Consider the following 25880-nt stretch of genomic DNA (forward strand, 5'->3'; position numbering starts at 1 on the left):
GTTTAGTATTTGGTCCCATATTCCTAGAACCCAATGATTGTGACTCTACATTTGCTACATTTGCTATTTGTTTTGGTTGTGTTTCAGATAGTTTTATTTTGTGTTTCAGATTATTTGGGTAAATAATGTATTGTCATTTTGGAGTCACTTTAATTGTAAATAAGAATAGAATGTTTCTAAAAACTTCTACATTAATGTGGATGCTACCATGATTATGGATAATCCTGAATGAATTGTTAATAATGATGACGCACAAATATCATACCTCCAAGACATGCTAACCTTTCACCATTACAATAACAGGGGAGGTTAGCATTTGAGGGGATTCATCAAATCAAATTCTATTTGTCCATGCGCCGAATACAACAGGTGTAGGTAGACCTTACCATGAAATGCTTACTGACAAGCCCTTAACCAACAATGCAGTTTAACAAATATTTAGTTAAGAAAATATTTACTAAATAAACTAAAGTTAAAAATACACATTTTAAGTAACACAATAAAAACATTTTATTTTTTATTTCACCTTTATTTAACCAAGTAGGCCAGTTTAGGAAGGCCATTTACAACTGTGACCTGGCCAAGATTATAATGGCACCAGGCGAGACCCAGATGCAGACACAGGAGGCAGATGGTTAGAGACCAAGATGCTTATTAACGGTCGTGGACAGGCAAAAGGTCAAACCAGTTCAGAGTTCCAGAGGTACAGAATGGCAGGCAGAATGGTCAGGCAGGCTCGAGGTCAGGGCAGGCAGAATGGTCAGGAAGGCTCGAGGTCAGGGCAGGCAGAATGGTCAGGAAGGCTCGAGGTCAGGGCAGGCAGAATGGTCAGGCAGGCTCGAGGTCAGGGCAGGCAGAATGGTCAGGAAGACTCGAGGTCAGGGCAGGCAGAATGGTCAGGCAGGCTCGAGGTCAGGGCAGGCAGAATGGTCAGGGCAGGCAGAATGGTCAGGAAGGCTCGAGGTCAGGGCAGGCAGAATGGGCAGGCAGGCTCGAGGTCAGGGCAGGCAGAATGGTCAGGCAGGAGGGAATGGAGTCCAGAAAAACAGACAAAGGTCAAAAACGGGAGGACTAGTAAAAGAGAATAGAAAAGTAGGAGCACTGGAAATAACACGCTGGTTGACTTGAACATACAAGACGAACTGGCACAGAGAGACAGGAAACACAGGGATAAATACACTGGGGAAACGAGGACAGGTGAAACAGACCAGGACTTGACAAAGATAAAGCAAAGCAGTGCGACAAAAACACAGAGTTACACATGGGATAAACACAGAGTTACACATGGGATAAACAAACATACAGTCAATAACACAATAGAAAAAGTCAATGTACAGTGTGTGCACATGTAGTAAGAGTAGGGAGGTAAGGCAATAAATAGGCCATAGAGGCGAAATAATTACAATTTAGCATTAACACTGGAGTGATAGATGTGCAGAAGATGATGTGCAAGTAGAGATACTGGGGTGCAAAAAAAACAAAAAACAATATGGGGATGAGGTAGTTGGGTGTGCTATTTACAGATGGGCTCTGTACAGGTACAGTGATTGGTAAGCTGCTCTGAAGTTCGATGCTTAAAGTTAGAGAGGGAGTGGTGTCAATGCAAACAGTCCGGGTGGCCATTTGATTAATTGTTCAGCAGTCTTATGGCTTGGGGGGTAGAAGCTGTTAAGGAGCCTTTTGAACCTAGACTTGGAGCTCTGGTAAAGCTTGCCGTGCGGTAGCAGAGAAAACAGTCCATGACTTGTGTGACGGAGTCTTTGACAATTTGTTGGGCTTTCCTCTGACACCGCCTAGTATATAGGTCCTGGATGGCAGGAAGCTTGGCCCCTGTTATGTACTGAGCCGTACTCACTATCCTCTGTAGCACCTTTCGGTCGGATGCCGAGCAGTTGCCATACCAGGCGGTGATGCAACTGGTCAGGATGCTCTCAATGGTGCAGCTGTAAAACTTTGAGGATCCGGGAACCCATGCCAAAAATGTTCAGTCACCTGAGGGGGAGAAGGCATTGTCGTGCCCTCTTCATGACTTTCTTGGTGTGTTTGGAACATGATAGTTTGTTGGTGATGTGGACTTCAAGAAACTTGAAACTCTCGACCCGCTTCACTACAACCACGTTGATGTGAATGGGGGCGTGTTCAGCCCTCCTTTTCCTGTAGTCCACGATAATCTCGTTTGACTTGCTCACGTTGAGGGAAAGGCTGTTATCATGGCACCACACTGCCAGGTCTCTGACGTCCCCCCTAAAGGCTGTCTCAACGTTGTTGGTGATCAGGCCTACCACCGTTGTGTCGTCACCAAACATGTTTTTAAAATGTAGAGGGGGTAGATCAGCTTTAATATTGCAGATAGATTGTAGCATCCATCAATGTAATTGTCTGCATCACTTCCAATCCCCCTTATATATTTTTTTCAAATATTTATACAGTTGAAGTCAGAAATTAACATACACCTTAGCCAAATACATTTAAACTCAGTTTTTCACAATTCCTGACATTTAATCCTCGTAAAAATTCCCTGTCTTAGGTCAGTTAGGATAACCACTTTATTTTAAGAATGTGAAATGCCAGAATAATAGTAGAGAGAATTATTTATTTCAGCTTTTATTTCTTTCATCACATTCCCATTCCCAATTAGTATTTGGTAGCATTGCTTTTAAATGGTTTAACTTGGGTAAAATGTGTCAGGTATTCTTCCACAAGCTTCCCACAATAAGTTGGGGGACTTTTGGCCCATTCCTCCTGACAGAGCTGGTTGTAACTGAGTCAGGTTTGTAGGCCACACTTTTTCAGTTTTGCCCACAAATTTTCTATAGGTTTGAAGTCAGGGCTTTGTGATGGCCACTCATATACCTTGACTCTGTTGTCCTTAAGCCATTTTGTCACAACTTTGGAAGTATGCTTGGGGTCATTGTACATTTGGAAGACTCATTTGCGACCAAGCTTTAACTTCCTGCCTGATGTCTTGAGATGTTGCTTCAATATATCCACATAATTTTCCTACCTTATGATGTCATCTATTTTGTGAAGTGCACCAGACCCTCCTGCAGCAAAGCACCCCCACAACATGATGCTGCCACTGTCGTGCTTCACGGTTGGGATGGTGTTCTTCGGCTTGCAAGCGTCCCCCTTTTTCCTCCAAACATAATGATGGTCATTATGGCCAAACAGTTCTATTTTTGTGTCATCAGACCAGAGGACATTTCTCCAAAAAGTACGATCTTTCTCCCCATGTGCAGTTGCAAACCGTAGTCTGGCTTTTTTTATGGAGGTTTTGGAGCAGTGGCTCTTCCTGGCTGAGCGGCCTTTCAGGTTATGTCGATATAGGACTCGTTTTACTGTGGATATAGATACTTTTGTACTCGTTTCCTCCAGCATCTTCACAAGGTCCTTTGCTGTTGTTCTGGGATTGATTTGCACTTTTCGTACCAAAGTACGTTCATCTCTAGGAGACAGAACGCGTCTCCTTCCTGAGCGGTGTGACGCCTGCATGTTTCCATGGTGTTTATACTTGCGTACTACTGTTTGTACAGATGAATGTGGTACCTTCAGGTGTTTGGAAATTGCTCCCAAGGATGAACCAGACTTGTGGAGGTCTCCAATATTTTTTCTGAGGTCTTGGCTGATTTCTTTTGATTTTCCCATGATGTCAAACAAAGAGGCACTGAGTTTGAAGGTAGGCCTTGAAATACATGCACAGGTACACCTCCAATTGACTCAAATGAAGTGAAATAATCTGTCTGTAAACAATTGTTGGAAAAATTACTTGTGTCATGCACATAAAATTACTTGTGTCATTACTTGTGTCATGCACATAGTTTGCCAAAACTATAGTTTGTTAACAAGACATTTGTGGAGTGGTTGAAAAACGAGTTTTAATGACTCCAACCTAAGTGTATGTAAACTTCCGACTTCAACTGTACATATTGATGGATTCTGGGTTCTAACTCCTAAACTTGAAATAGGGTTAATTATCAGGTATTCTATTGAGATATTGAGTGCTATAGTTTAGAAGGTCTACACCAGAAGGTAATGGTTATCTGTAGGAGGAAGGTATATAGTGTGTGCAATTAAGCTTGGAATGTACTGAGTGTAGGGAAAACGATCATATGTGGGGAGAGAGTCATGGATTAGTGATGAAGGGGGTTGAGGTCAGGTCAGATCATGTTAAGGGAGAAGGAACAGATTATTGCCCGTATCACTAAGTTTCCTGCCTAGCAATGAAGATACAATGTCTAGCGAGGAGGAGGAGACTCCACCCAAAGTGGGGTACATATACACCACCACTATTGTGAAGATGTTTTTGTCAGTTCAGCTGTTCGATCCTTCTGGAAGAATAAATGTGTTTTAAGCTTTCACAGTGTCCGTCGAATTCTTACTCTAATAATAATAATAATTAGACACTAACAATATATATACACTACCGTTCAAAAGTTTGGGTCACTTAGAAATGTCCTTGTTTTTGAAAGAAGAGCACATTTTTTGTCCATTAAAATAACATCAAATTGATCAGATAGAGTGTAGACATTCTTAATGTTGTAAATGACTATTGTAGCTGGAAACGGCTGATTTTGTATGGAATATCTACATAGGCGTATAGAGGCCCATTATCAGCAACCATCACTCCTGTGTTCCAAAGGCACGTTGTGTTAGCTAATCCACTTTTATCATTTTAAAAGGCTAATTGATCATTAGAAAACCATTTTGCAATTATGTTAGCACAGCTGAAAACTGTTGTGCTGTTAAAGAAGCAATAAAACTGTCCTTCTTTAGACTAGTTGAGTATCTGGAGCATCAGCATTTGTGGGTTCGATTACAGGCTCAAAATGGCCAGAAACAAATAACTTTCTTCTGGAACTTGTCAGTATTCTTGTTCTGAGAAATTAAGGCCTCTCATGCAAGAAATTGCCAAGAAACTGAAGATCTCGTACAACGCTTTGTACTGCTCCCTTCACAGAACAGTGCAAACTGTACTTTTTCCCTCTTGTACTTTCCTCTTCCATTTTTGTGGTAAATCCACAATTAGTTGGTTGTAATTTTGGGTAGACATTTCCATATATTTTTCTTTGCTACATGTGTGACATTACTCCAACAGTCCAATTTATGATATCATTTACAAAGATTATACATTTCTTTAAATAAAAAATAAACGTTTTTGATCTAATAGTATATTTGAGTTTAACCACAATATTTATTGTATTATTTGTTCTGTTTTTTCAGGTGGATTAAATTGAAATTGTAACCAAATTGAAATTGTAGCTTTTTTTTAAACTAGCAATATTTGAGAGATTATTTCCTATTCAAATAACTGAAAGTGTGTGGTTGTAATCTGAATAAAGGGAAAAAGGCCATTATTGAGCATGGGGTGAGACATTGTTATTAATTTGTGAGAGAACCAGTTTGGATTTAAGTATAACTTTTGTATGACTGAAGCCTTTAGTGAGAGGTCTAATGCTTTAATATGTAATCATTTCTACCCTCCGAAATCATATTCATTATAAAAAATAAGCCTGTTTAATTTTGCCTGGTTTGTTATCAGCGAACTTAATGATGGTGTTGGAGTCGTGCTTGGTGAACAGGGAGTACAGGAAAGGGCTAAGCACGCACCCCTGAGGGGCCGCCGTGTTGAGGATCAGTGTGGCAGGTGTATTGTTGCCTACTCTTACCACCTGGGGGCAGCCAGTCAGGAAGTCCAGGATCCAGTTCCAGATGGAGGTGTTTACTCCCAGGGTACTTAGCTTAGTGATGAGCTTTGTGGCACTATGGTGTTGAACGCTGAGCTGTAGTCAATGAACAGCATTCTCACATAGGTGTTCTTTTTGTCCGGGTGGGAAAGGGCAGTGTGGAGTGTGATTGAGATTGCGTAATCTGTGAAATTGTTGGGGCGGTATGGGTCTAGGGTTTCCAGGATGATGGTGTTGATATGAGCCATGACCAGCCTTTCAAAGCACTTCATGGCTACTGATGTGAGTGCTACGGGGCGGTAGTCATTTAAGCAGGTTACCTTCGCTTTCTTGGGCACAGGGACAATGGTGGTCTGCTTGAAACAGGTATTACAGACTTGGTCAAGGAGAGGTTGAAAATGTCAGTGAAGACACTTGCCAGTTGGTCCATGCGTACACGTCCTGAGTACATGTCCTGGTAATCCGTCTGGGAATGTTGACCTGTTTAAAGGTCTTGCTCATATTGGCTACGGAGAGCATGATCACACAGTTGTCCAGAACAGCTGGTGCTCTCATGCATGCTTCAGTGTTGCTTGCCTCAAAGCAAGCATAAAAGTAATTTAGCCCGTCTGGTAGGCTCAAGTCAGTGGGCAGCTCACGGTTGGGAATCCCTTTGTAACCCATAATAGTCACCCGACGAGTGTCAGAGCCGGTGTAGTAGGATTCAATCTAAGTCCTGTATTGACACTTTGCCTGTTTGATGGTTTGTCTGAGGGCATAGTGGGATTTATTATAACCAGTGAAGCCAGCAGGACAGGGGTCTTCTGTGCGTTTACTTGATCAATAATATCAAAAAGACGGTGAATGTTATCAGAAGAGTATCTGTCTCTAATAAATCCAGTTTGGTCCGCTTTTATTATTTTGGGAAGAAGAGTGTTTAGTCTTTTGGCGAGCAATTTGGTAATTATTTTATAGTCGAAATCCAACAAGCTTATGGGCCGGAAGGACAAGCAGGACATTACAGTGTCCTTTTTGAGCAACACTGTAATGCGAGCTGTGTGCATTGAGTCTGGGAGAATCCTCCAGAATTGGAATGAAGATAGGGCTGAGTTGGGGCCAAAGAGCTTTGTAGAACTCTCTGGGGAATCCATCTGGGCCTGGGGACTTATTAGGTGGCAAGGAGGTAATTGCCTCCAGGATCTCCTCAGGAGTGAAGGGGGAGTTGAGATCTTCTTGGTCGGTCTCTGATAGTTTAGGTAGCGAGATTCCCTCTAGGAAAGAGTGGAGTTCTGCCTCCGTGTGTTTTTTCTCAGAGGTATATAGTTTGCAGTAAAAATCATGAAAAGTTAAATTGATATTTTTTGGGTCATATGTGACCTCGTCCTCTGCTGTTCGGATAGCCATGATTGTACGCTCTGACTGCTCCTTTTTTAATTGGTAAGCAAGCAATCTACTGGGCCTATTGCTATACTCATGATATTTCTGTTTAGTAAAGAAAACATATTTTTTTATCTCCCGAGTATAGTCCAAATTCAGTTTAGCTTTGGCTGCTTTAAGGTGACTCCAGGAGGTGCTGTCTGGGGATTGTTTATGTATTTTTTCACAGCATTCCAGCTCCCTCTCAAGATCTAGCCTGTGTGCTTCCATTGCTTTTTTCTTAGAGGAAGCATATGTAATTAGATGACCTCTTAGTGTGGCTTTAGCAGCGTCCCACATTGTGGCCGGAGAAACAGGAGAATCTTTGTTGTCTTGTGTGTAGTTGTCTATCCATGTAGTTACCAATGTATGGAACGCTTCGTTTGATAGCATGGAGGTGTTGAATTTCCAGCTCTTTGACCTCGGGATGTTTTTGCAGAGGTCAAAGCGGAGGTGGACAAAGGCGTGATCTGAAAGTGCTATGGGTCCGATTGTACATGTGGCTGAATTTATGAAACTCTTTGGGATAAAAATGTAATCTATACGGGAGTAGATGTTATGGACGTTAGAGTAGTTTGTATAGTCCATAGATGAGCTATTAGTCTCTCTCCAGATATCTATCAGTTCCATCTCCTTAGTAAGAGAGTTCAACATCTTTGCAGATCTAGGATTTGTGGTGGGGACTTGAGATGATTTGTCTAGGGTTGGGTTAAGGGTACAATTAAAATCTCCGGCCACCACGCCAAAGGAAACACAATGCTCATTGAACAGGGTTATCATTTTTGACATGAAGGCAGGAGTATCTGTGTTAGGGGCGTATATGTTTAATATAGTAATTGGTTGACCATATAGTGACCCAGTTAGCAAAATAAATCTCCCCTCCGGATCAGATATGTTTTTGTCAATTATGAATGGAACATTCTTATGGATAAGTATGGCTGTGCCTCTACTGTTTGATTTGAAAGATGAGAAATACACCTGTCCCACCCAAGCTCTGCGGAGTTTGGCATGTTCAGCATCACAGAGGTGTGTCTCTTGTAATAGCGCGATGTCTGCTTTTCCTTTTTTAGAGCACATAGTATTTTTTTCAGTTTTATTGCATGCCCTAGACCATGGCAGTTCCATGTCAATAGATTTAAGGTACTAGTCATCGTCATCGAACAGTAATTGAACTTTAGTGCAAGTCATCGCTGGGTAAAAGTGGATAGTAGTTAAAGCTGCGTTCACATAAAAGGAAAATAAATGGTGTACATAAAATAACACTCTGAACACCCCAGCCGAGTTCCCAAACAACTCGACACATCCCGTTGGATCTATTACCCCCCCGCTCAGTCCCAATTCTGTGTTCCGAATAAAACAAAAAACCGGGAACAGTTAGCAACGCACAACGTCTCCCCCTCCCCACCAAAGAAATGCCTCATCCTCTCCACCCCACATTGAGTAAATGACAACGTCTCCCCCTCCCCACCAAAGAAATGCCTCATCCTCTCCGCCCCGCATTTAGTAAATTACAACATCTCCCCCTTCCCACCAAAGAAATGCCTCATTCTCTCCGCCCCGCATTGAGTAAATGACACAGTAGTCCCCGTCCAGACCACACTAAAAGAGGGAGAAAATAAAATCAATAGCCCAGCCTACATATACCTCCCCCAAGGGACATAGGGAACCCCAAGTAATAATAGCAACAAAAAACTAGGTTAGGTTAGTATAGCCTATCCCTCAGCTAAAGGAAAATAAGTATAAATTGGACGGTTATAATGACATTTAGCAGGGCGGGTGGGTCTTTGGATATCGGCTATATGTTGTCTTACCTCCTTTAGTAATAGCATTAATCGCATTTAATCATTGGTCCGTTTCTCATTGACCAGGATTGTCTTTCAAAAAACGTTTTGCCTCTTCGGGAGTTTTGAAGTGTCGCAAGGCTCCTTGGTGAAGAATCCTGAGCTCGTTTGGGTATTTGAATCCCCTGAAGATGCCTCGGTCAATTGAGTATTTCTTCACCTCGCCAAACTCTCGGCGCTTTCGGCGTATTCCAGCTGGCAGGTCCTGGTGTAAAGTGAGTTTGGCGTTTCCCACTGTGATGGTGTTGTTTTTCGCCACCTGTAGGACTCGTTCCTTGTCGGTGAATCTCAGGAAACGTATGGTGATTGGGTGCGGTGGTTGTCTGGCTGCTGGTGGGGGCCTCAGTGCTCGGTGAGCTCTCTTGATTTCTCGCCCCCTGTTTTCCAGGTCCTCTGTTTTCTCTTCCAGATGCTCTATGTTCTTTTTCGCATATGCTATTGTTTCCATGGCATCTGTCAATAAGTTTTCCATGGATAGGATTCGCCCCTCTGCCTCGTCCAGGCGCCCCGCGTTTATGGTTATCTTGTTGTTGATGTCAGGCAAAGCGTTTTCCAGGATTGTCACCTTGCCCCCTATCGCACTGAGCTGAGAATTAATGGCATCTAATTTAGTGTTTAGTTCTGTACGTTGAGATCTCAACTCAGAAAGGATGTCTTCGACAGAGTGCGAGGTTGGCATTCGTTGGGCCTCGGGGGGGAGCGGGTTCTCTTGCTCCTGGCTAATGGCGCTATTTTTTTCTGAAACTAGCTTCTTCTTGGAGGCTTTTTCCGTCACTAATGCTCGAGTCCGGGTAAAAATGTCACCTGTAGTGTCGCCTTTTGTAGCCGCCATGACTTTTCTTACTAAAGCTAAATGAGTTTGAACTTGGAGTGGAGGTAAGATTAGGAATTGGAAACTACTTGTGCGGAGCTCTTAGTTCATGCGGCCATCTCTTCAAGGGTCACGTGATCCCCCCATTGTATAATTTTAAAGTGCTGGAGCACAGAGACAATACTTTTGGAGCTCACTGTAATTGCATAATTGAGGTGTGTGTGTATGTGTGTACTATGAACCTTCCAGAGCACAGAGCCCATTATTAGTTGTGTGTCCGTGGGACTGTTCCATATGGACATGCACCAGCCTGAGAGGTGAACCCTCTTACACCCCTGTGTTTGCCCCATCACTATGTTTCCTTTCACTCGGTCTCTCTCGTTTTTTTCAGAACTTAGCATAACACAAGGTCAACGCAAGCAGTGACATCATCCTCTGGGCTAAAGCTGATTTATGGTCACTCACACATGCACAACACACACACCAGAGGAGACTTGTGAGAGGAGCTATAGGAGGACCGGCTCATTGTAATGGTTGGAATTAAATAAATGGAACGGTATCAAACACATCAAACATATGGAAACCACATTTTTGACTTCATTCCATTCCAGCCATTACAATGAGCCCGTCCTCCAATAGCTCCTCCCACCAGCCTCCTCTGACACACACACACACACACACACACACACACACACACTGTTAAACCATGTGACTGAGCGACGGTGGAGAGTGGCTGTCTGAGGAAACTGTACACAATGGGGCAACTGTCAGGGTATTGTTTAGGCTGGCTCTGGGAGTGATATCACTCGGCATTAGAAGGTTTTCATGACTGCAGCCTGATCAGAGTTCATCAAAGTCAATGTTTTATCAACCGTGAACACCATCAGGCATGTTAAAAGTGTTAGAAGCGGTTTGGATTTGGCCCTGAGGTTGGGTTGGGTCTCAGGGATTGCATGCCAAATAGCACCCTATTCACTGGTCAAAATGAGTGCACTAAATAGGGAATAGGGTTCCACTCGGGAACTAGTTAACATCTCAGCCTGGAGATGTCAACAGATGTGTGTGGTAAACACAGCTCTGTGTAGATAACCTGTCTTTACAACCATGTTCCTCTACTTCAGTAGGAACTATGGTAGTGGGGGAAGGAGGGACGGCTGTGTTTATATACATCCCTGTCTCAACTAATGCTCTCAGTTCCCACACTCAAACCCTCTCCTTTCATCTCCCCCATCTCCGGAAGACAGACAGAGTGATATGACATGGATGCCAGAGAGGAAAGAGTGTGTGTGCGTGCATGTGAGGAGGGAGGAAGTGGGAGAGTGGAGCCAGCTGATGCATCTGCATCCTCTATCCCTTTTCTTTCTTTCTTTTGCATTTTAATTTACAGTGATTTAGAGAAGTATACTGGCTTCAACTTCCAAACCTCTTTACCTTAACAGAGAGAGAGAGAGAGAGAGAGAGAGAGAGAGAGAGAGAGAGAGAGATGCCAGTGTAAGCTGTCAGCTAGGTGGTGTATCGTAACTCTCTGTGCTGATCTCAGTAAATGGAGGCTAAATGCTGAACCACCTGCCGCCCTGCATGCTCTGCCAGCTCAGCACTGTGCTCCACACTAATTAAATTAACCACACACACACTGCCCTGCCTTACAGGAAGCTGCATAGGAGGGAGAATCAGCCCTGTTCTGGGACACACACATACACACACTTACCTCTGAGAGGAAGGTCTGTGCTGACTTCTGTGCCCCTACGTGCAGCAGGTACTCATACACATAGAGAGCTAACCTGCACAGAGAAACACAGGGACGACATCATGTTAGTAGGATGATCACTGGACTAGAGTAGTGTAGCCTCACTAGGCTACATGATTGCCTGGACGCTACAATTTGACCTCTCCTGTCCAATTTCAACCATGACAGCTTTGGGCCATATGAGACGCAGCCAATGAGAAGGCTTCTATACATGTTAAAGTTGAACAGCCTGCCAGTAGAAGAACAAACAGCATGCTGGGATGAGTTGGCATCGAGGGAACACACTGTAAATGCCTCTGTTTTACCCCAGGCACTCTATACCACCCAAAAAACAGACTTGTTCTTACGCTGGAAAATCCTTTCACAATTGATTCATTCATCAATGAATGAATTAGAGCTGCTTTGTTCAAACTATCTTGGAGGGCTGGCCGACGGGCAGGCGGTCTACCCGATACACAGACACAAGACATCCGATGATCAGGTCAGGGATCAATGCAGTATCAGTCAGTCTCTTAACAGTACAATCCAGGCCTGGCTGGGTCTGGGAGTTCTAGAACCATAGAAACATGGACACAGTGTAGTCTAGAGGCTAATGGATCATTACAAGACAACATTACACAACGATGTGCAAGACATTGTCTACTGTCCTCTCAATTACATGTCATGTTACAAAGTGTAATGGACATTACATTAGTACATGGAATGGCCCTGATGTAGGCCAGGTAGATAAGAGGGTAACATCACTGTCAAGCATCAATAATGCAAACATCACCCAAACAAAAGGTTATGTGAATGTGTGAATGCTTTGCTCTGGCACATTATAACTAGTACATAGGGCCCTCAAACTCAACTCTGGACCTCGAAGCCAGTTCCACTGCGTTTTGTCATTGCTCCTCTCTAATCAGGAACTGATTTGGACCTGAGACACCAGGTGGGTGCAATTAATTATCAGGTAGAACATAAAACCAGCAGGCTCCAGACCTCGTAGGGTAACAGTTGAATACCCCTGGTATAGGGGATAGAGGACATGAGGTGATGCGTGTGGGTGTGTGTTGGAAGTGTACTGCAGTCAAACAGAACTTTAAATCACCAAAACACTCTAGAGTATGAACTAATCAGAGTGGCTGCGGATCCGACTTCCTCTTCCCGACAACTAAAGGTCCAAAGTTTCTGCGCATGTGCAGGATGTGCAGTCTCTGCTCCACTGTTTCGGCTGCTCAGAGAACAGGCTACTGTGGTGAATGGTGCTCCTTTAATAAAGTTAGATCAAATTTGAATCAATGTCTGTAAGAACACAATGATAGTATTCTACATGACATAACTGAATATAATAGTATATTATAACGTTACTGTAAGAAAAAACACAATTTCTTATGAGATTTTAGGATGATTGTGCAAATGGTTGCATTTTTCTTTGATGTGGCCAAAACTACACAGCAAGAACCAGTAGGCAAAAGATGTACTTTTATTGAAACTAAAGACCGGTGGTGAGGGTAGGATAGTTTGAAAGAGCAGCAGGGCACTGTCTGTCTACATCCCAAATGGCACCCCATTTCCTTAATAACGCACTACTTTTGTCATGCACTACCCTGTAGGCCCTGCTTAAAAGTAGTGCACTATAATGGTCATAGGATGCCATTCTCTCGCATCCTTTGTCTGTTCCCAGAGGCCCCTCAGCGGACCCAGCCAAGCAGCGTAGCCGCTCCTCATTCCAGACTTAAGTCTCAGACTGAGATAAAAATAAACCTCCAGACGCCACTCGTCTACCTGTCTGAAGATGATGGACTGCACACCTCTCCAGGCTCCACGCACCTGACTCTCTCTCTCCCTCTTTCCCTCGCTCTCTCTCTCTTTACCTCGGTCTCTCTCCGACTCTCCATCTCTCTTGTTTTTCTTGTGTGTAATGAAGGGATGTAACACAGTGGGTGGGGGTGTGGTGTTTAACCACAGAGAAGACAGAGCATTTCACAAGGACAAGGTTAACGGAACAATGAGCGGCTTGACAAAACTCTTGACACCTTCCACGCCGGTCCATGTTCTTAGAGCTGCGTTTTCTCCCTCTTCATCTTGGGACTGACTCTCCCTCTCTCTGTGTCTGTCTGTACAATATCACTCTCTCTGTGTCTGACTGTACAATATCACTCTCTCTGTGTCTGACTGTACAATATCACTCTCTCTGTGTCTGACTGTACAATATCACTCTCTCTGTGTCTGTCTGTACAATATCACTCTCTCTGTGTCTGTCTGTACAATATCACTCTCTCTGTGTCTGACTGTACAATATCACTCTCTCTGTGTCTGTCTGTACAATATCACTCTCTCTGTGTCTGTCTGTACAATATCACTCTCTCTGTGTCTGTCTGTACAATATCACTCTCTCTGTGTCTGTCTGTACAATATCACTCTCTCTGTGTCTGACTGTACAATATCACTCTCTCTGTGTCAGTCTGTACAGTATCACTCACTCTCTCTTGTCATGTCCCCTTTGAACACACTCCCTCTTACACACATTGTCAACCTGTGAAATGTGCTGGGTAATCAATAATACGCTGTGACTCTTCATTCCTCTGGGAGTGGAGGAGGAGGAGAACCAGAGAAAGGAAAGATAGAGAGAGTGGAGGAGGAGGAGAACCAAAGAAAGGAGAGATAGAGAGAGAGGAGTAGGTAGTGGAGAAGCGCAAAGTGATAAAAAGAAAGGATAGAGAAGATCAGGAGAGGTGAAGAGGATGAAAATGTGCTAATTTTCTCTCTCTCTCTCTATATATATATATATATATATATATATATATATATAAATAAATAAACTCCCCAAAATGACTATAAGAAATCGTCTTTTCTATTTTCGGTAGCATTTGCCCTTGCTTTTGAAATTAGCCTATTGAAGATACACTGAAACACATGTTCTTTCTCTTTGAATACCACAGCAGTTTCACTGTCAATCTACCTTGACCAACCTGATACACTGAAATACATGTTCTTTCTCTTTGAATACCACAGCAGTTTCACTGTCAATCTACCTTGACCAACCTGATACACTGAAACACATGTTCTTTCTCTTTGAATACCACAGCAGTTTCACTGTCAATCTACCTTGACCAACCTGATACACTGAAATACATGTTCTTTCTCTTTGAATACCACAGCAGTTTCACTGTCAATCTACCTTGACCAACCTGATACACTGAAATACATGTTCTTTCTCTTTGAATACCACAGCAGTTTCACTGTCAATCTACCTTGACCAACCTGATACACTGAAATACATGTTCTTTCTCTTTGAATACCACAGCAGTTTCACTGTCAATCTACCTTGACCAACCTGATACACTGAAACACATGTTCTTTCTCTTTGAATACCACAGCAGTTTCACTGTCAATCTACCTTGACCAACCTGATACACATGTTCTTTCTCTTTGAATACCACAGCAGTTTCACTGTCAATCTACCTTGACCAACCTGATACACTGAAACACATGTTCTTTCTCTTTGAATACCACAGCAGTTTCACTGTCAATCTACCTTGACCAACCTGATACACTGAAACACATGTTCTTTCTCTTTGAATACCACAGCAGTTTCACTGTCAATCTACCTTGACCAACCTGATACACTGAAACACATGTTCTTTCTCTTTGAATACCACAGCAGTTTCACTGTCAATCTACCTTGACCAACCTGATACACTGAAACACATGTTCTTTCTCTTTGAATACCACAGCAGTTTCACTGTCAATCTACCTTGACCAACCTGATACACTGAAACACATGTTCTTTCTCTTTGAATACCACAGCAGTTTCACTGTCAATCTACCTTGACCAACCTGATACACTGAAACACATGTTCTTTCTCTTTGAATACCACAGCAGTTTCACTGTCAATCTACCTTGACCAACCTGATACACTGAAATACATGTTCTTTCTCTTTGAATACCACAGCAGTTTCACTGTCAATCTACCTTGACCAACCTGATACACTGAAACACATGTTCTTTCTCTTTGAATACATACCACAGCAGTTTCACTGTCAATCTACCTTGACCAACCTGATACACTGAAACACATGTTCTTTCTCTTTGAATACCACAGCAGTTTCACTGTCAATCTACCTTGACCAACCTGATACACTGAAACACATGTTCTTTCTCTTTGAATACCACAGCAGTTTCACTGTCAATCTACCTTGACCAACCTGATACACTGAAACACATGTTCTTTCTCTTTGAATACCACAGCAGTTTCACTGTCAATCTACCTTGACCAACCTGATACACTGAAACACATGTTCTTTCTCTTTGAATACCACAGCAGTTTCACTGTCAATCTACCTTGACCAACCTGATACACTGAAATACATGTTCTTTCTCTTTGAATACCACAGCAGTTTCACTGTCAATCTACCTTGACCAACCTGATACACTGAAACACATGTTCTTTCTCTTTGAATACCACAGCAGTTTCACTGTCAATCTACCTTGACCAACCTGTGAAGTCAACGATCACCACTTTCATTAATTGCGATGAATGTGATATGTGTGTGTGTATGAGTATGTGTGTGTGTGTGTATGAGTATGTGTGTGTATGAGTATGAGTATGTGTGTGTGTGTGAGAGAGTTTGTGTGTACTTGACCTCCTTCCACTTCATATTCAAATAGTTTTGTCTTCAGTCACATCTAATTATATTCATATTTTGATAACACAGCTTCCTCTGAGTCTAAAGTATTAGCACAGCAGGAGGCTCAGCAGCCAGGGCCAGGCTAGATGTAGCTTCATTAAGTCAGGGAGCTGAAATGCTGCTGATTCTCCATTTTCCCTTTGTCACGGAGAGGAGAGGAGGAGCCTGTCTGAAGTTAATCTACTTCACAACATCAGCATATGAGGCCAGCAGATCGCTACTAATCAATTTACTGCCACCATGAACACAACCGGAGTTACAAATCAAAACAGACAATGACTTTGGCACTTGATTCTGCCATTAAAGATTAAATGTAAATGGACCAAAAGTCATTATGTTCCTGATAGTGCATCAGGACCTGTAATAAAACACATCATTATCCATAAAATATGCTCAATATCAGTACCGGGTCTAAGTGTCAAACAGCCTTGCAGATTTGCAGATAACCTTTGACCCTGACCAGGAAATTAGCTGATTGGAAGTAGTAGAGCAGACAGCGCTGACTGGTGGTGGACAGAGAAACAGAGAGAACAAGTGGCCACAGGGTCAGGGATGCATTGTATGGTAACCTAAACCATCTCAAACAGCAATTCTGTAAGAGGAATTCAATCTAGAGATGGAGAGAGAGTAAGAAACAAAGAAAGGAAGAAAGGGATGGAGAGACAGAAACACAGGGAGAGAAATACAAATATAAGAGAGACAGAGAGATCCCAGTACCACAGCTGGAGTACAGCGGTGTGGGAAATGGAATAGTGACAGATGATATCCTACAGATGAGCAACAAGAGATTAAATGTTCTGATAAGGAGAGGGGGGGAGGTGGGGGTTAGAGGAAGAGAAGGTAGAGGAATAGAAGAAAGAGAAGATAGAAGAGAAGGTAGACAGGGGTTGGTGGGTGAGCCCCACAATTAATCCTCCTGAGGTCTAGAAACATTCACATTCTAATAGTGATGATCTAGCTGAACAAGCACCCAGACTAGCCAAGCACCCATACTAGCCAAGCACCCAGACTAGCCAATCACCCAGACTAGCCAAGCACCCAGACTAGCCAATCACCCAGACTAGCCAAGCACCCAGACTAGCCAATCACCCAGACTAGCCAAACACCCAGACTAGCCAAGCACCCAGACTAGCCAAGCACCCAGACTAGCCAAGCACCCAGACTAGCCAAGCACCCAGACTAGCCAAGCACCCAGACTAGCATAGCACCCAGACTAGCCAAGCACCCAGACTAACATAGCACCCAGACTAGCCAAGCACCGAGACTAGCATAGCACCCAGACTAGCATTGTGATCATCCTGTCTGGGTTGTGCCGTGGCGGAGATCTTTGGGGGCTATACTCAGCCTTGTCTCAGGATGGTAAGTTGGTGGTTGAAGATATCCCTCTAGTGGTGTGGAGGCTGTGCTTTGGCAAAGTGGGTGGGGTTATATCCTTCCTGTTTGGCCCGGTCCGGGGGTGTCCTCGGATGGGGCCACAGTGTCTCCTGACCCCTCCTGTCTCAGCCTCCAGTATTTATGCTGCAGTAGTTTATGTGTCGGGGGGGCTAGGGTCAGTTTGTTATATCTGGAGTACTTCTCCTGTCCTATTCGGTGTCCTGTGTGAATTTAAGTGTGCTCGCTCTAATTCTCTCTTTCTGTCTTTCTTTCTCTCTCTCGGAGGACCTGAGCCCTAGGACCATGCCTCAGGACTACCTGACATGATGACTCCTTGCTGTCCCCAGTCCACCTGGCCGTGCTGCTGCTCCAGTTTCAACTGTTCTGCCTTATTATAATTGGACCATGCTGGTCATTTATGAACATTTGAACATCTTGGCCATGTTCTGTTATAATCTCCACCCGGCACAGCCAGAAGAGGACTGGCCACCCCACATAGCCTGGTTCCTCTCTAGGTTTCTTCCTAGGTTTTGGCCTTTCTAGAGAGTTTTTCCTAGCCACTGTGCTTCTACACCTGCATTGCTTGCTGTTTGGGGTTTTAGGCTGGGTTTCTGTACAGCACTTTGAGATATCAGCTGATGTACGAAGGGCTATATAAATAAATTTGATTTGATTTAGCATAGCACTCAGACTAGCCAAGCACCCCTGCTGTGCCCTCCTTAAGCAAATTAACACAAACCCAAACTGGAACAAGCAGCAGGAAAAAGTAGGCTACCTTTCTCCCGAATACACACTAGAAATACAAATACAGAGACAGAAATTCCGGAGACCTTCAGAAGAAAACATTGGAATTCATATTTCCACGTTAGTCGTAATTTCTCGCAGAGAGTAGTAAGAATGAGAGCGTAAACATGAGTTAAGACCAGGGCTCACTGTTTTTAAGTGCATAAGGAATCAAGTCAAAATGTATCTGGCAGACAAAAACACGAAAATGGGGCTTACATTTCTTTGCAAAATGCTATCCTAAATTGGCTCAACTTTGTTCTCATATCCCTATGAGCCCTGGCCAATAGTAGTGTACTATATAGGGAATAGAGTGCCATTTGGAACACACATTTAGATAAAGGGATCAGGCTATAACTGAGTGCAAAGCAGTGATGAATGGAGAACAGGACTGAGGATGGAGTATGGCCTGGCCTCTGTGCTCAGCCCAACACTTTCTCTGATTAATCAGAACCCAGCAGCAGGGCTTTATGTGCCATTAAAAGGCTCTCTAAATAGCTTGACTTCATTCATTAGAGAGGAGCATCCTCTGCAGGGGAGAGGCTCTGCCAGATAGACAGCTAAGTGGCAGAGGGAGAGGACATGTGCACTGAGGCACAATAAACAACCACAAATATAGAGCCATTACAACGGTGAATAATTCATCTAATACAGGGAGGACTGCACAACAACAACCGTGGAACGTACTGTATTACCCATTAGACTGCTAAACAGTGACATAACAACATAAAGGTGTTTGAGTGGGTGCACTCTCTGAGAAGGTATGTACTACAGCAGCCTCATGCCCAAATAACTTTGTGTTAAATCTGGCTAAATGCAACTAATCCCTTTTCTCTGTTTATCAGGTGAGCGTATCAGGTGAGCGTATCTCTGTCTCTCCTCACCACTTTACAAAAACGGAACACAGAGACAGAAGAGAAATAAGAAAGAAAGTGAATGAAGAAGAAATAGAGGAAGACAAAGATTACCAGAGATAGGAGAGATTAGGCTGTGGATTTCTTTCTTTTTTTATTTTTTTTTAAAATACATTATAGAATAAGGCTGTAACATTACAAAATGTGGAAAAAGTCAAGGAGGATACTTTCCAAAGTCTCTGAATATAATGATCATGCTGTTTAATCAGCTTCTTGATATGCCACACCTTTCAGGTGGATGGATTATCTTGGCAAAGGAGAAATGCTCACTAACAGAGATGTAAACAAATTTGTGTACAACATTTTTTAGATATTTCTCCGCTCCTGTTCCAGAGTCAAACTTTCGCCTACATTTGGTGTATGATTTTAGTGCAATAAATCCTTAATTCTGCAGGAGTTAATTTTAAAGGCAATGTGAGAGGTTATAGACCTGCAGTCAGTGTCTAGATTTTAGTTTCCATTTAACCCATCTGAACAGTAGGCTACAGAGTCCTTGCTGTACCATAGGCCTACTTGAAGTCCCCGTCTTGTGACTGTTGAATTTATATAGCATCTCACAATCATCACACCTAACACAGCCAGCACTGCTATCATGCTCTTCTACCACTTCACCAAATCGTTCCCAAACAACACTTTTCTTTTTCTTTGCAACTCTCCATTTCACAGCTTTTCTCTTCTAGAATTAAACTCCTGCATGGCTCGTTTTACCTCTGTGGACCGACGTTAACTTTTTCTGCCCATTCCCAAAAGCATTTGTCGATTGGCCTGTAGGCTATTTGGTTAGGCCCTAAAGCTAAGACTTACACACTAATGCCAGATAGCCTACACCAATGAAAAGCCTAAATGTAGCCTATAAAGTGCACAAGAATGATAAATGTATTAAAATGTATATATTGTTTTCTCTTTATTCAACCCGCCCGCTACCCGCCTGCCCTTCATTTATGAGTCAATCTGCACATCACTAACACACACACACACACACACACACACACACACACACACACACACACACACAGGGAGGTTCATAGAACACTCTCCATCAGTTTGACAACCTGTTCTGATCTTCTCGTAACATGGCTGTAAGGCCTTCCAGTGAATTCCCAGCTGACTGTAGCTGTCCGTTGATGCATTTCTAATTGGCATTTCTGCTGATAGTCACATGTCAGATCTATATTCTCCATTATCCTATACCCACCTCCCCGGAGAATTCTCTAATGGCTTCTGCTCAAGGCAAAGATATGAACAGCAGTAATATTGTAATATAAACTTGACTCTCATTGAGTCCTTGTATAATCTGAGGAGAGGAAAGTTTGAGAAGTAAAACTTTCATTTTGAAGATTAACAAAGCACACGTCATAATTCCGCTTTGGAAGGGCCTGAGAGAGGAGAAACATTCATACTCAAAAAAATAGTTTATCTGACTGTGTTCTCTGTTTTGCATCCACAGAAAGAGATCTCACACTGTTTTAGTGTGTCAGTGTTTGTACTGCTCTTTATCCCTCTCACGTCCAGCAAACATGTTAAACCCCCCAGCATTGAAGGATTGGCCGTGTGACACTCCCAAACAGAAGACAACTGCATTGGTACCAACGTCTTTTTAACGTATTTTCTTGAAATGTCCCTAGTAATACACTACATGACCAAAGGTATGTGGACACCTGCTCGTCAAACATCTCATTCCAAAATCCTCGGCATTAATATGGAGTTGGTCCCCCCTTTGCTGCTATAAAAGCCTCCACTCTTCTGGGAAGGCTTTCCAGTAGATGTTGAAACATTGCTGCGGGGACTTGCTTTCATTCAGCCACAAGTGCATTAATGAGGTCGGGCACTGTGCAGGCCAGTCAAGTTCTTCCACACCAATCTCAACAAACCATTTCTATATGGACCTCGCTTTGTCCACAGGGGCATTGTCATGTTGAAACAGGAAAGGGCCTTCCCCAAACTGTTGCCATAAAGTAGGAAGCACAGAATCATCTAGAATGTCATTGTATGCTGTAGCATTAAGATTTCCCTTCACGGGCCTCCCGAGTGGCGCAGTGATCAAAGGAACTGCATCGCAGCGTCAGCTGTGCCACCAGAGTTCCTGGTTCGAGTCCAGGCTCTGTCGCAGCCGGCCGCAACCGAGAGACCCTTGGGGCGGCGCACAATTGGCCCAGCGTCGTCCGGGTTAAGGAGAGTTTGGTCGGCAAGGATGTCCTTGTCCCATCGCGCTCTAGTGACTCCTGTGGCTTTGTTGGGTCGTGTTTTGGAGAACACACGGCTCTTGACCTTTGCCTCTCCCGAGTCCGTACGGGAGTAGAAGCGATGAGACAAGACTGTAACTACCATAAGGATACCACAAAAAAGGGGTAAAAAAAAGAAATAGTAATAATTCTAATAAATACAAGATTTCCCTTCTCTGGGTGAGACTAAGGGGCTGAGCCCAAACCAGAAAAACAGCCCCAGACCATTATTCCTCCTCCACCAAACGTTACAGTTGGCACTATGCATTGGGGCAGGTAGCGTTCTCCTGGCATCCGCCAAATCCAGATTTGTCTGTCTGACTTCCAGATGGTGAAGTGTGATTCATCACTCCAGAGAACGCATTTCCACTGCTCCAGAATCCAATGGCGGCGAGTTTAACCCCACTCCAGCCGACACTTGGCATTGTGCATGGTGATTTTAGGCTTGTGTGCGGCTACTCGGCCATGGAAATCCATTTCATGAAGCTCCAGACAAACAGTTATTGTGCTGATGTTGCTTCCATAGGCAGTTTAGAACTCGGTAGTGAGTATTGCAACCGAGGACAGACAATTTTTACACGATACGGTCCGTTCTGTAAGCTTGTGTGGCCTACCACTCCGTGGCTGAGCCATTGTTACTCCTAGATGTTTCCACTTCACAATAACAGCACTTACAGTTGACCGAGGCAGCTCTAGCAGGGCAGAAATTTGACAGAAGGGCAGAAATTTGACAAACTGACTTTTTGGAAAGGTGGCACCCTATGACGATGCCACATTGAAAGTCACTGAGCTCTTCAATAAGGCAATTCTACTGCCAATGTTTGACTATGGAGATTGCATGGCTGTGTGCTCGATTATATATACCTGTCAGCAACAGTACAAAATTGCTGAATCCACTAATTTGATGGGGTGTCCACATACTTTTGTATATATAGTGTATTAAGGAAAACCTAAATATACAAGACTCGCACTACTCCTTTCGACAACAGCAACAATTCCAAATTCCATGGGTACATCATGAGGTTAGAGTAAGATCTTTCAAATACAAAGACCCAACTGACTGGAATCATTTACCTATAGAAATCAGGGCATTAAAGTCACACAGTGAATTTAAGCAATACCTGTTTCAAATGTTAAGAACAAATTCTTTGTGTTTAACAATTAGAAACATCACCATGTGAGATATTTTTATAAATATACTGTATGTATTATAGGTACTTAGTTGTATTAGTTGAAGCAGTAGTTGTAGCAGTAGTTTTTATTAGTTGTAGGCCTATTACTAGTAAGACAACTTTTTGTTTAATCTAAGTATTTGTTGTATTATTATTAGACAGTAGTTGCCATATTATTCTTGTTTCTAAGTATTGTTTGTTTGTTTTTTTCATTTGGAAACTCAAGATGGTGCATCTCAAGAGATTTCATCCTGAAAAGATTTCAAATAAATACAGTTGACAACTTACAGTAACTGACAAAAGAGTATCCCTACAGTGGCAGCGTTAACACAATGTATACAGTCTTAGAAAAAAATGTGATATCTGGAAACTAAAAGGGTTCTTCGGCTGTCCCCATAGAAAAACCATTTGAATAAAAAAGATGTGGCTCCAGGTAGTACCCTTTTGGTTCCAGTAAGAACCCTTTTTCTAAGTGTACATAATCAACATGAGTTTCTGTATATTGTGTCAACATGCATCATACTCATCTCAACAATGTATAATTTCCTACAAACGTGGACTACAGTACACAGAGGGCACTGGCAGGCATGCAATATAGTAACAAACTAGAATTCCCAGTCAAACCTAACCCTTTTTAGGATTTCAAAATCTGTTCCATCGTCATGCGTATCAAGGTAAGTTAGGAGAATGAAGCTCATATCCTGTAGAATAGCTCTGTGTTCTTTGGCGCACCTCAGAGCAGCCCTCCTGTTTACCTTTCATTAACTCCAGCTCCCACATTCCCCCCCCCCCCCCCTAGTGCCATCCCAGGCCAAAGATCACACAGACATCATTCACAAAAACGAAGTCACTCAGGAGAGACGACAATGCTAAGGTGTTGAAGTGATCTTAAATAAGATATCTCAATCTTAATTCTCCCCACCCACACAAAACCAACAACAACCAAGCTATCCCCTGTAAAAACCTATCCCTACTCACAACTAGCTAACCCCGTAACAAGCTACCCCTACTCACAACTAGCTAACCTTGTAACAACCTACCCCTACTCACAACTAGCTAACCCCGTAACAACCTATCCCTACTCACAACTAGCTAACCCCGTAACAACCTATCCCTACTCACAACTAGCTAACCCTGTAACAACCTATCCCTACTCACAACTAGCTAACCCCGTAACAAGCTACCCCTACTCACAACTAGCTAACCGCGTAACAACCAATCCCTACTCACAACTAGCTAACCCTGTAACACCCTATCCCTACTCACAACTAGCTAACCCTGTAACAAGCTAACCCTATTCACAACTATCTAACCCCGTAACAACCCCTACCCCTACTCACAACTAGCTAACCCATGTAACAACCTACCCCTGCTCACAACTAGCTAACCCCTGTAACAACCTACCACTATTTACAACTAGCTAACCCTATAACAACCTATCCCTACTCACAACTAGCTAACCCATGTAACAAACTACCACTATTTACAACTAGCTAACCCCGTAATAACCTACCCCTACTCACACCTAGCTAAACCCGTAACAACCTACCAGTATTCACAACTAGCTAACCCTGTAACAACCTACCACTATTCCCAACTAGCTAACCCCTGTAACAACCTACAATTGTTCACAACTAGCTAACCCTGTAACACTCTACCCCTACTCACAACTAGCTAACCACTGTAACAACCTACCCATTTTCACAACGAGCTAACCCTGTAACAACCTACAACTGTTCACAACTAGCTAACCCCTGTAACAACCTACCACTATTTACAACTAGCTAACCCTATAACAACGTATCCATACCCACAACTAGCTAACCCTGTAACAAACTACCCCTTTTCAGAACTAGCTAACCCTGTAACATCCTACCACTATTTACAACTAGCTAATCCCTGTAACAACCTACCCCTTTTCAGAACTAGCTAACCCTGTAACCCTGTAACAACCTACCCCTACTCACAACTAGCTAACCCTGTAACAACCTACCCTTACTCACAACTAGCTAACCCTGTAACAACCTATCCTTACTCACAATTAGCTAACCCTGTAACACCCTACCACTATTTACAACTAGCTAACCCCTGTAACAACCTACCCTTACTCACAACTAGCTAACCCTGTAACAACCTACCCTTACTCACAACTAGCTAACCCTGTAACATCCTATCCCTGCTCTCAACTAGCTAACCCATGTGACAACCTACAACTGTTAACAACTAGCTAACCCATGAAACAGGGTACCCCTACTCACAACTAGCTAACTCCTGTAACAACCTACAACTGTTCACAACTAGCAAACACCTATAACACCCTACCCCTACTCACAACTTGCTAACCCCGTAACACTCCTACCAGTATTCACAGTATTCACAACTAGCTAACTCATGTGACAACCTACCACTGTTCACAACTAGCTAACCCCGTAACAACCTAAACTGTTAACAACTAGCTATCCCCTGTAACAACCTACCCTTACTCACAACTAGCTAACCCTGTAACACCCTATTCTTACTCACAACTACCTAACCCATGTAACATCCTACCCCTAATCAAAACTAGCTAATCCCGTAACAACCTATCCCTACTCACAACTAGCTAACCCCGGAACAACCTATCCTTACTCCCAACTAGCTAACACCTGTAACAACGATCTAATCCCTGTAACAACCTACAACTGTTCACAACTAGCTAACACCTGTAACAACCTACAACTGTTCACAACTAGCTAACACCTGTAACAACTATCTAATCCCTGTAACAACCTACAACTGTTCACAACTAGCTAACACCTGTAACAACCTATCCTTACTCCCAACTAGCTAACACCTGTAACAACTATCTAATCCCTGTAACAAGCTAACCCTATTCACAACTATCTAACCCCGTAACAACCTAACCCCTACTCACAACTAGCTAACCCATGTAACAACCTACCCCTGCTCACAACTAGCTAACCCCTGTAACAACCTACCCCTACTCACAACTAGCTAACCCTGTAACAACCTACCACTATTCCCAACTAGCTAACCCCTGTAACAACCTACAACTGTTCACAACTAGCTAACCCTGTAACACTCTACCCCTACTCACAACTAGCTAACCACTGTAACAACCTACCCATTTTCACAACGAGCTAACCCTGTAACATCCTACCACTATTTACAACTAGCTAACCCTGTAACAAACTACCACTGCTCACAACTAGCTAACCCCTGTAACAACCTACCCCTTTTCAGAACTAGCTAACCCTGTAACA

General features: G+C 43.1%; 1 protein-coding gene across 2 annotated transcripts in view; it reads right to left on the reverse strand.

Annotated features, from left to right (window-relative positions):
- Window positions 1–25880, reverse strand: part of LOC139389438 (single-stranded DNA-binding protein 2) — a 117527-nt gene that overhangs the window by 60005 nt on the left and 31642 nt on the right. For both annotated transcript variants that reach the window (XM_071136194.1, XM_071136193.1), the window contains exon 2: window positions 11440–11512. In XM_071136194.1, coding sequence (XP_070992295.1) covers window positions 11440–11512 — 73 coding nt within the window. The remainder of the gene's footprint in view (window positions 1–11439; window positions 11513–25880) is intronic.

The sequence above is a fragment of the Oncorhynchus clarkii genome, chromosome 30 (genome assembly GCF_045791955.1).
Source record: "Oncorhynchus clarkii lewisi isolate Uvic-CL-2024 chromosome 30, UVic_Ocla_1.0, whole genome shotgun sequence".
Classification (NCBI taxonomy): Eukaryota; Metazoa; Chordata; class Actinopteri; order Salmoniformes; family Salmonidae; genus Oncorhynchus; species Oncorhynchus clarkii.